Raw genomic sequence first — 11,695 nt, 5'->3', positions numbered from 1 at the left:
AGACTCTAATCCTAGAGGTTCCCTATCCTGCCGCAGCCACCTTCCAGCACCTGCTGTTTTTTCCTATCTGTCGTAGAACAGCATCTGCGGTTCTTTCCCTGCCGCAGAACAACAGCATCTGCGTTTTTCCTGTCTGCCGTTTTCAGTAAAACCTTGACCACCTCTTCTACTAGTCAAAAAAAGTGAATGTAAATTTTTAGCATCTTTAACCATTTTCAACACTTATAGATTTTGAGATTTAACAAATTATTGTCGAATAGATTCAGGAATTTTAAAAGATAAAACAATATTTTCCACGAATCTGAAACATTTTTCTGAAGAAATAGACTGTGCCAAATCATGCAATAAATCATGCATCTTATAGTATATACTCTTGTTTTACTGAAGCTCGTCAAAGAAAGATTTTCTGACCAAAACATCAAAATACCTTCCTCCAATATCTTCCAAAGTCTCTCCTTCAATTCCAAAGTCCTCCAATATCTTCCAAAGTCTCTCCTTCAATAGAAGATTCCTGAATGAAATCCAATGCAGGACTAAATCATCTTTATCAAACTTATGATCTTGTGGGAATATGCCACAAAATGAAAAACAATTTTGTAGAGATTCTGGGAGGAATGTAAAGCTCAACCTCAGCTGAAACTTTATCAAGTTTCTTCACAACTGCCTCCAGTCTCTCCAAGTTGGGATCAATTTTGGGAGCTCGTTCACAGTCTCTGTGAAGTTTGCGAGCAGGTTCCGAAAATAATCTTGTGAATGAAAAACACAACTTTATTTCCTCCATGTTCAGCTTCTGTTGTTCTTCTTCAAGCTTCATGTACTCAAAGTCATCAAGAACATCATCTGCCTCATCGATGGCATCTCGTAGCTGGTTGGAAGCAGAGACGACAGCTTGGATCTTGGGGTGGTTCACTCGCAGCCTTTCCAGCTCCTCCTTCTTGCCTGTCTGCCATCTGAAGTAGTGATCTTGCAGGTAATCAGAGCAAGCATTGATGAGCTTGTCCATGATTGGGCCAACAAACCAGTGAGCCATGGCACAGATCGAGGTAGAAGCAGGAGGGACTGGGGAAGAGAAGAGAGTCAAGACTGAAGAGAGGGTTTGCCACAATGGCAATGGATGTGTGGTGGGTCGTTGATGTATTGAACTTAATTCATTTGATAAGATGGTATTATTTTAATATTAACTTTTCTTGTGAGCTTAACATTAAATAATTTTAGGTGCTTTAAATTTTCTTACAAGCCACCATAGATAGTCAAATTTAGTGAGAAAACACAGATTTTAGCTGCGGCATTTAGAAAACACGAGCAAAATATATTTTTGTCAGACAGAAATAACTGTGATGCTGCACTGCACCACCGCCTACGCACTGTCGCCCCAAACACACCCAAATGGTTTGTTTGGGCCGGCGATGCAACACCACATTACAGTTATCTGTTTGGTAAAAATACGATTTGTTCGCGATCTCGAAAAGCTACCTTTAAAACCAACGTTATCACACTACTCTTGGTTGGGTGCGGTGATAACTTTCTAGCCGCGGTCTAATTTTTAAGAGAAAAATTATAATAGCCACCGTCACTTTTGAGCATCAAATTATTATTCAACAACTTTACAACCACATTTTAATAAGTTGCAACTGCCCTAAACATACCCTAAATTTGTTTATTTGAGATACTTGAACCAGTTTTTTTGTCAACCAAACATTTATAGAAGTTTCAAACTTTTTGTTCAATTATTCAAATAATCATAAACTAGCTCTAATTAAATTGAGCAGCAGTAGGGTGCCAAATGTTTGGTTCATTTGCATCACTGGTCTATGATAAGGCAATTACAAGGAAGGTTCATCGGTAGTTTTGATCATAGTGAAGAATGATGTATCCATTATAGATCGGAGTTGTGCTGAATTAAGTCATAGACATGACTATTATTTTATGTATTTATTGAGTTTGAATAGTATTCCTAGTTGATGCTTGTTCTCATCTTGATTTTCATTATATTTTAATTAAAATATCATGTTTGAATCAAATTGTAAGCTTTTAATGATGTTCACATAATTAGATTGTTAATAGAGAAACTTGTGGGAAAAGTATTGTAGCTATCAAATCTTCCTTAATTGTTAAATGAGGCATCTTGATAAATGATTGAATTTGTATTGGTAAGGTATTTAGGATTGGATTTATGATTGGATAGATGGTTGGTACGCATAAATATGACTTTGAATCAAATTATAACTACATGAATAGATGTATTATATCATTTGAATCTATTTTTTATGGGATTACTTGATGGCTAAAAGATTAGTGCTTTTGTAAAGACATCAAACGCCTTTGATCTATGGTATTAGTTTTCTATAATTTTCACCTCATAAAATGTGTTATGCAATTCTCTTTGTATTCCTATGAGATCCTACATAACTATATATGATGCTACTAAAAAATTTTCAATTTTAGGGAATCTATTGTTGTCCATGTATAGTTTTCTATTATCATTGTAATTTAAGAAGTCTATGAATGTAGCATATATTGTTAATATACCTTTGGATATTGATATATGAACTTAAATTAGCATATTGAATTATATGACTCTTTATATATTTAATTATTCACTTTTCTTTTGTATGATTCTTAAAGCATGTTATGAATTTATATAAGACGCATTATTGTCATAAATTTATGAGTACTCTATATATAGTTTGACATTCATGTTATGACCTCATGCATGTCATTGTGTGACAATATCATGATATTTTGCATGTGTAGCTGGTTTAACAGATATGTTGCATTGTACTTGTTTTGCGATATTCATAAACATATGGGAATGAATACATGTTTGCAATGTACGTGCAATCGAATGAAATGAGACGTATATGCATGCGAGCGACTAAGAGCATTGTGCATTTGTCCAGTTCAATTAATTTATAACACTGCATAAATAGATTGAGAAGAATGTCCCTGCCAATTACATTATATCCCACAATCATCAGTTTAGTCATATTATCATTTTTGCATCCATAAGTTCATATTGTCTTTTATGTCATAATTAATGTGCTATCCAAGTTCTATGAGTTGTATAAATATTAACTATATTGCATATGTTTATGTGCACGTTGTTCTATTGGAGATATAGACATTAAAGCATGATGATTGTGCATTGGGAGATATAAAGTTGGTTTGCTTTTTATATTAAGTTAATGTTCTCAAGGTAATAATCTCATTAATATATTTTTTTCATCTAGATATTATAGTAAAATATATTGAAGTCATAAGATATCTTTATGATTTTTTAATTATAATTAGTTCATATATATATATATATATATATATATATATAGTGCTCTATTTCGCATTGGAATTTGCGACCTAAAAAGATAGCTTTACCCACTTTAACAATATTTGTAAAAACATAAGTAATGAATTAAATTTAGTTTATATTTGAGTTTATAGTTATTAATTATAATTAAAATAGCAAAATGATGATGATCAACATAACTATCTTATTAATAACCAACAAACCATTATTATATCGCCATTAGTTAATTAATTTTGGTATGGATTTAAATATTTGTATGACACCTTAATCTTTTATGGCATCTATATGTATACTAATTTTGCATGATTTATACACTAAAATATTATTAAGAAAATTAAAAATTACGATATTTGATATTTTAGAAAAATTATATATTAAATAGATTAATGAAATTTTTTATATTATTGCATTGTAAGATATACAAATTTAATTTTTGGGCAATAACATACAGACCATCCAAAGTTTTCTATTTACAAATCAACCACACTCTTCCGTGCATTTTTCAAATTCTCACTTAAATATCAAAATTCATTGTAAAACTCCAATCCATATTTTTTCATTTTTATCAAATTCTCAATAATTTGATCTTCACAGGCAAACATAAATACATCAGTTCGTGCCACACCCCGCTCGTCAGGACTTACAAGAGATTTACAAGACTTACTAGGAGTGTGTCAGTCGAAGATTAAGAAATAGTTCTGATAAAAAACACGTGATATTAATAACAATTGACCATAAAATAAATTATTAGTGTCTAAATCCAAAATTTTCATAATAATCTATCTATTAACATAAAAAAAATAAGCTATCATTACAATATTCAATCAAATAAATAGTTTTAAAGTTAACTGCCTCCAATACTAAACCTGAAATTCTTAAATTTTAAGGAGATAAAATATGATCTTTTTAATTGAGATTTATCTAATGGTGTTGAAATAACAATAGAAAGAGAAAGATAAATGAACAAATGATCGTTGGATCCTTGGATCCACGTACCAACATAACAAAATATATGTCAGCGTTAAACTTAAAGAAAATTTGACTGGTCAATGAAAGCGTTGTAAAAAATGACCCACCAACGATACGCCATCATGAAGAAAATCTGACAAATCAAAGGAGACGTAGTAAAAAAAAACTCACCAAAGTCATAAATATACACCACATGAGTTAGAAGTGTCTATCATCTTGGTTTTCTCGGAGCAGAAGCCAATCGACCAACAAGGGTAGGCTGGTCAGAGATTCTGTTGATCGTCAAACACCTTCAGTCAACGACCACTTTTATCGAGCAGAGACTTCTGAGTGGACTTTCGCCAACCCAGAGATTATCGGTCGATCGACAGAAAGAGCCGAGTCAAAGACCTACTTATTTATTTATCCATTTACACGAATATTTAGATCTTTATTTATTTTTTTACAAAACTATCCTATAGCTCAAAATGTTAGTTAACCGTGTTCTTGTACCATCCTTTGTTGCCTATAAAAAATATTAGAAGTTTTAACCTACCGTGGAACGTTCTAAGCTCCATTTATATATATACATAAATACAGAGCGATGTATGTGCGTGGTCATCCCACACGGCTGGCGTTTGGTGAATTCGTGATGCAGTTCATCATAAAATGCAAGAAGATTAGTCCTTGCAAATACTCAGTCGTAGCTCGATCGGTTGTCGTTTTGCCATTTTTAAAGTTCTGATTTTGTCTTCCCTTCTGAATCGTTGCTGTTAACCTATTTTCAACCTAGATTTCGGAACTGGTTCTTGGCCATTAGAAGCGGGCAAGGCGGCAGCCTAGAATCAAAACGGGATTCTGAGAAATGATTCTGTTTTAACTACGGTTGCTCCGATCAAATTATTTATTTTCATAGTTGTCATCGTTGACAAATGGAATCTGTGTGTTTATCAGAATTGATTTCGATTAGTCTAGCTAGGGTTTCTGCTGTCCCCTTCTGTTTGATTTGTTTTGTTCGGACTTTTCTTCGTATGATTTATGTGTCTGTAACGTTACTGGGTTTTCAAAGGTCTTTTCTTCTCAGTTTTGAATTTGGTCAGAATTTTCTTACTCTGCAATATAAAAAAGATCTTAGGGCTTTTCTGAAAATCTGCATATTTCCTTACAAAGAAGCGAGTTGAGGTTTTGGCTTAAGTTGAAGGGAGAGGGAAATGGAGTGTGAATGATTTGGCATTGATACAGAGCAGCTTGGTATGGAGATGGAAGGTAGAGGGTTTTCAGAACTCGTTAGAAGTACTACTGAGGAGATTTTCATGAAGGCTATGGTGGATAACCCTATTGGAAATTCAGTGCCGAACATGGGGAATTTAGGGTTCAATAACTTTATGCAGCCTTTTAATGCAGACAGTTTGGAGCTCTTCAATGGCTGGCTAATGAATGGAGAGGCAATACTTCTTTCTACTCTTTTTTACTTTTGATTTTGTTTTCCATGAGATTTTGGTTTGATGAATCCATCCGTTGAGAATTTAGTTCTGTAAATATATGAATTTGATTTACTTTTGTTGATTGGGATGGCAACATTTTTGAACTCTCGTGAGGGTTTATGAAGAGATTTGAAGCTAGGATATGGTTACTGTTTTCATGATTTCTTTTAGCTTCCTTTTAAGAAGGATTGGTTAGTTCAATGGCGCATGATGAAAGGATTGATAGAGGTATTCGAAGATTTTACAACAAGTTCAAGTCTTTAATAACAAATGTTGCTCATATGTAATTAATGATAACTTAAATCGATTTTTTTTTATCTTTTTATAGTAAACACGATGAATGTGTAACTCTTTGCCAACTAAAAATTTTTGTCAAAAAATTATGACATGAATCCTTTATGAAATGACAAACCTTGGTTTCTCATTTGCGGTTTGTGCTTAGCTTTAGTCCTTCTAATTCCTTTCTACATGTGCTATACTGGCAGCAAAACTATTATTTTTTAAACAAGAGAGAATAAAGAAGAAAAATTACCACATTTTCATTTTCCTTTACCCTACAGAGCATTTGTGCATTTGACAGCATGAGTTGGGCATTTTATGTTTTTGTTAATTATAGTTATAGAGGAGAATAAGCATAATCTAGAAGCATTGAAGATAATGTTGTTCAAGAAGTCATGTTTGGTTGTAATTTTATTGTATATCATGGATCTGGTCATTTTTTCCATGGAACTTTTTAATTCTTCTTATTAATTTCCTTGAATCATTGTAATCTTTCCTAATAATCTGATTTCAATGACTTACATTTTGACATTGTTGCTTTCATGAAATTTCAGAGTCCTGCTTCAGGCATCACTCATCGAACGCGTCAAGCTTCTATGAGGTTAGTTGGCAGTATTTTACATATTTAGACTTTTTCCCTTCAATATTATTATTCTGTCAAATGCAGTCTCTTTTGGGGATTACTTTGCAAATAGTATCTTACAAAATAATCTGTTCAAAATATTAGCAGTATCTTACAAAATAATGAAACAAATTTATGTGCATCTCTATCTTTCTATCTGTGTTTTACTCATGATATTGATAATAATAACAATTCCATTAAAGTTTGTAACCACCAATTTAAACAAAGCAGGAGAGAATCTGCATTATGCACATTTTTCCATGGATTTTGTGGAGTTATTATCCACCAATTTCTGACATAATTTGCAGGATATCAGCCGACCTTGGTTTATGTCAACAAAATGCAGTATCCTTTTCAACGAAAAGCAGCCATGCAAATACATCTGTTCAAAATTTTATTGATGATCATTCGAGTCATCCTGACCAATATTCTCTAAGGTTGTTATCTTCTTATGAAATCTGGCAATTTACTTGTTTCTTAATTTTCTGCAAGCTTTTCATGGCTGATTTGCTCATTATTAGTAAGATATTTGCATCATAAAGATATGTGTGATTAATACGATTAAGATGCTAGTTTTTGCTGGATGTCAAAGCTTTGTGTTTCTTGCAATATTTAGGTTGATAGAGATATCTTTTGTTTAAAAAATAATAGTTTTGAACAGATTAGTATTTAAATTTTAACTATCATCCTGACCAATACTGGCCAGCATGGGTTACTTACTGAAAGAACAAAATTTTAAATAGAAATTGGAAATTTTCTCAGAAATAAATCAAATTCCGGCATTTACCTGCAGGAGTAAATTTGCTGCCATGCAAGACTCTCAAGTTAAAGTGATTCCTCATGCACCACATAACGTTGCAGCACATAGTGCTCTTAGACTCGAGCACGAGTTCACAAATAGGAGCAATCTTTTCAACTTTCCAATGGCTGGAATGCCCAACCAGCTGCAGAAATTAATGTCTCCCTCTAATTCATCCACGCCTTTCAAGCATTCTACAGCGACAGGTGATACAATTTCGTCAGTTCTGAGCATGCTTGAGGGTAATTTAGAGCCTGAAAATTTTGGCAGAAATGTTGATAAAGAAACTTTTGAAGGTTGTTCGTATGGCGCGTTAACTTCTCAAGAAGCTGCATGCAGCATAAGCCCCGTTTTTCATATTTTCTCCCCAGTTGATAGGGCAGCTTCTCGAGAGTCTTTAGAATTGAGCATGAAAGGTTTTCCGGCTGAGAGGAATCATATACAGATGCGTAATATTTCTCGAGAGACTTCTCAAAGTGATTCGTCGACTGCTGCAGCTGCGCTTTCTATGGGTTTTGATGTTTGTAGCAATTCTAGAAAACATGTTGGCTATGGTTCTTTGGATCTTGAGACCAGGGACAAGGGTAGGTTCTTTCATTTTTTTATTTTGATTTTTTGGCATAAACTATTTCAACATAATAAAAAATAGGGGCATTTACATACATAGCACACAATTTTTATGTATTTACATATCTCACACCTAAATTTTCATATTTACACATACATATAGCACTCAAATCTTAAATATCACATAAAAAATAGCACCAGTCACTTTTTAAAATTGGAATACACATTTTCATGCATAGGTTTAGAACATCAAAGTGTAAATATGAAAGTTTAGGTGTGAGATATGTAAATACATAAGAATTGTGTGCTGCATATGTAAACTATTAAATTTCTCAAATTTCATAAAAAATTACCTAATAGAAGGATTATCTTTGGATCGTATTTGAGAAGCTAAGAGACTAAATTGAATACATAAAATATTCTAAGACTAATCTGGCCCCATATAAATCACCAGGGATCATTTTGAACTTTAATACTTTAAAGAGCTTAAGAAGCTTATAAACGTTGATCGGATACATTTTCCTTTTCTTTCTCGAGCAATTTTAATCCAAGTTGCTGCTGACAGATATCCTTCTCCATGCAGAATCTAGAGAGAGAATGTTAGAAACTCATTTCAAGGATTCTACCAAGGTATGCTGTTAGCCAACTATTTGTCAAAATCATTTTGGCAAATTTCTTTTTTGGAAGATTTACATATATAACCACTGAATTCCTATGAATTTACATATCTAACACCTAAACTTCAATTTTTACATATACGCACATTACCCATGCATAAAAAGATGTGTTTCACTCTTTAAAAGTTAAAATAGTGGTAATTTTGATGTGATATCAATGATTTGGTTGGTCTAAATGTAAAAATTAAAGTTTAGATATGTAAATATATAGGAATTGGGTGTTATGTATGTAAATGCCCCTTCTTTTATTTATGACCTTGATTACTTATTTTACTTTCGTATAATCTTCGTTCTTCAGAAAGAAAGTTTAGCATGGATGGACTCTGTCTCTTCAGGTACTTCATTTGGACCAATGCTCATTAACGTTATGCTCCTTTCTTCTGTTTTGTTTCTAATTCATTTCAAATTATGTTGTGCTTTCATTTTAAAATAAGTATTAAAAAGTATTGAAGTATGAATCTTTTTTTTATAAGATGATGAGGAGGAATTCAATTTAGCCAATATATTCATATCAAGCTTCTAACTTGATGAGATGTTACTAGTAATGAGTTATTTAAACAATTGATTTATATGTTCTCAGTTACTGTTGATTAAATTTTATGATTTCAGATTATTTTTAAAGGACTAAAACCTTGTTTTTCTTGATGAAACTTACAATCCATAGACTCTTATAATATGTGACCCAAGTAAACAGTTAGAGGGCTGTTTTGACACTTTACTCTTCCTTTCACGGATAATTATTGACAAATTCATATATGATCGGAACCATATAGATCCCTTTTCATGTTGTTCTTTGATCAATTAAACAATTTAGGGTGCGTTTGAGGCAGGATGTGCTTATCCAGATAAGTCGTTTATCTGAAAATGCAGATCACGGGGTTTGACCCGCGTTCCACGTTCAGTGTAAAAAACCAACAGTGTTTTTGGATAAGCTGCTAAAACGCAGTTTCCAACCTATGAAGTGGCATTTTCAAAACACCACCACAGCAGATAAGCTGCGCCAAACGGAGCCAATCTACGATATTTTCCTAATTCAGTTTGTCATCAATAGCAATGGTCTTCTAAGAAATATTTTACTTTTTTTTAGTGCATGTTAGCCATCCCAAAAATTTGTTCCAAGGTAAAGCATGCTGCACAAGATTTGCTAGAACCTAGAAAATATGGAATTTTGCATTCAGTTTGCAATGTTCATAATTTTAAAAACTATAGGAAGTTTTTCTATCCATATTCTATGCAGATAAAATGCCTTTATAAATCCATTCACTACTCATACATTGCATCATACTTATACTACTTTAATATTTACTGAGCTGCCAATTAAATGCAGTGGGCAAGGTGGACTCCACAAAGAGAAGAAGGGTTGAGCGCTCACGCAAGTATGAAATACTACACCTTCAATAAAAGAATGAATTTTGACGTTCATGTTTCTTTATTGAATACAGTGAAGTGGTTTTATAAGAAATATTACAACTTTGCATGCTTGTTTTTCAAGGGTTGTTTGGAATCACTTTTCCCATCTAAGGGTTGTTTGGAATCACTTTTATGTTCTAATTTTCATTTTTGCCCAGTTCTTTTTTAAAACACTTGACATATATTTTTGATGTTTTGAGTGTTTTCAAAAAAACAAGTTGATTTGTTTTTTAAAACCAAAAAAAAAACATATAAGTATTACGCCAACCAAACATATTTTCAAGAACAAAGAGAAAATAAAAATAAAAATATGAAACAAAAGTGATGACAAATAGGCTCTAAAGTTATATGATCTTTTCTATTTAGGATTGTAAACGAACTGAACTTGAGCGAGCTCAGGCTTGGCTCGTGTTCTACTCGTTAGAAATTGCTCGTGTTCAAAATTGGCTCGTGAACAGTGTGTTCGGGTTTGACTCGATTTAAATATTCATTTTCGTGCTCTGCTTGTGTTCGGCTCGAAATTAGCTCGTTAAAATTAATTGAAAAAAACAGATGTAGTGTTATATTCAAACCTGAACCAAATCTATGTAAAAGAAGACACATAATCACATTACCACACAAGCTGTTATGATTTAAACTTAGATATAAATATATATAATATATTATTATATAAATATTATATATAATATATTATTATATAAATAATTATATGTTTTTTTGTTTTTTTTTAAGCTAAAAACAGTCGAACACGAGCGAACAAAGAGCTGTTCGTGTTTGACTCGTTTATATATCGAGCTTAAAAAAGTTATTCGTGTTCGGCTCGCTTATTTAACGAACGAGCCGAACACGAGCTTATTCGCTAACAACAAACCTTTTTGACAGTCCTATTTCTATTCAGTTTATGTTTGCTCTTTGCTTCTAGATAAGATCCTTAAACTCTAAACATCATTTATGAATGTTTTTCATTGTGATTTAGGATGGCCGAAGCGAAGGAAAGAAATTCGAAGCCATCTCTACCATCAGATATGGAGGGAATTCTGAAGCACTGTGAGAATCTCGAGCAGGAAGTTCGATCTCTCAAACTGAATCTTTCCTTTATGAACAGGTAATAGAATTTTAAAAAGTTAACAGCAGCTCAAACTAAAATGTAATAACTGAAAAAGGAGACATTTTTCTCGTTGTAATATATATGCTTTGCATGTATTCACATGCATTTTCATGCATCTGTGTGTGCTGTTCAATTCATTTCATGTTACTAGACTGTTCTCTACATGTTTTCATTTGCGCACCAATTTTACTAAGGAAAATTTACATACATACCCCTCATGTCATATATAGCTAACACCCAAGCCTCAAGATTTACATAAATGCCAATTTATGTATGCTTGAGAAAGTGTATTTTTTGTGATAAGAAAGATTTACGTGGTGTAAATGTATGGGTGGAATCAGGTTATATCCAGGGTGGATAATTGTCAATCTTGAAATTTGAGATTTCTTTATATTAGTAAAATTTACCATTGTTTTCTTATGTGATATATGTAACTTAGTAAGTTTGTCCCACCGTCTATACATTTTTTTTCACACAATATTCGCAAACAATATATA

General features: G+C 32.6%; 2 protein-coding genes across 4 annotated transcripts in view; one reads left to right on the top strand and one right to left on the bottom strand.

Annotated features, from left to right (window-relative positions):
• Positions 1-457: 457 nt before the first annotated feature.
• Positions 458-1,181, bottom strand: LOC110020227. Its single transcript, XM_020718259.1, has 2 exons — positions 629-1,181; positions 458-511 (listed from the first exon to the last, which is right to left on the bottom strand). The coding sequence occupies exons 1-2, from the start codon at positions 1,028-1,030 to the stop codon at positions 458-460; spliced, it is 456 nt and encodes a 151-aa protein (XP_020573918.1). The 5' UTR covers positions 1,031-1,181.
• Positions 1,182-4,876: 3,695 nt separating this feature from the next.
• The window catches only part of LOC110017955, a 7,573-nt gene continuing 754 nt past the window's right edge, over positions 4,877-11,695 (top strand). Inside the window, exons 1-9 of one of the 3 annotated variants that reach the window (XM_020715137.1) lie at positions 4,877-5,697; positions 6,570-6,616; positions 6,946-7,074; positions 7,431-7,642; positions 7,733-8,020; positions 8,569-8,633; positions 8,979-9,015; positions 10,008-10,056; positions 11,067-11,195. In XM_020715137.1, coding sequence (XP_020570796.1) covers positions 5,506-5,697; positions 6,570-6,616; positions 6,946-7,074; positions 7,431-7,642; positions 7,733-8,020; positions 8,569-8,633; positions 8,979-9,015; positions 10,008-10,056; positions 11,067-11,195 — 1,148 coding nt within the window. In that variant the 5' untranslated portion in view covers positions 4,877-5,505. Of the gene's footprint in view, positions 5,698-6,569; positions 6,617-6,945; positions 7,075-7,430; positions 8,021-8,568; positions 8,634-8,978; positions 9,016-10,007; positions 10,057-11,066; positions 11,196-11,695 lie in introns of all 3 variants that reach the window. The other 2 variants (XM_020715136.1, XM_020715135.1) reach the window with 2 other exon arrangements.

Source organism: Phalaenopsis equestris, unplaced genomic scaffold, assembly GCF_001263595.1.
Source record: "Phalaenopsis equestris unplaced genomic scaffold, ASM126359v1 Scaffold000002, whole genome shotgun sequence".
NCBI lineage: Eukaryota > Viridiplantae > Streptophyta > Magnoliopsida > Asparagales > Orchidaceae > Phalaenopsis > Phalaenopsis equestris.
The sequence above is the reverse complement of the archived record's forward strand: the minus strand, read 5'-3'. Positions and strand labels throughout refer to the sequence as shown.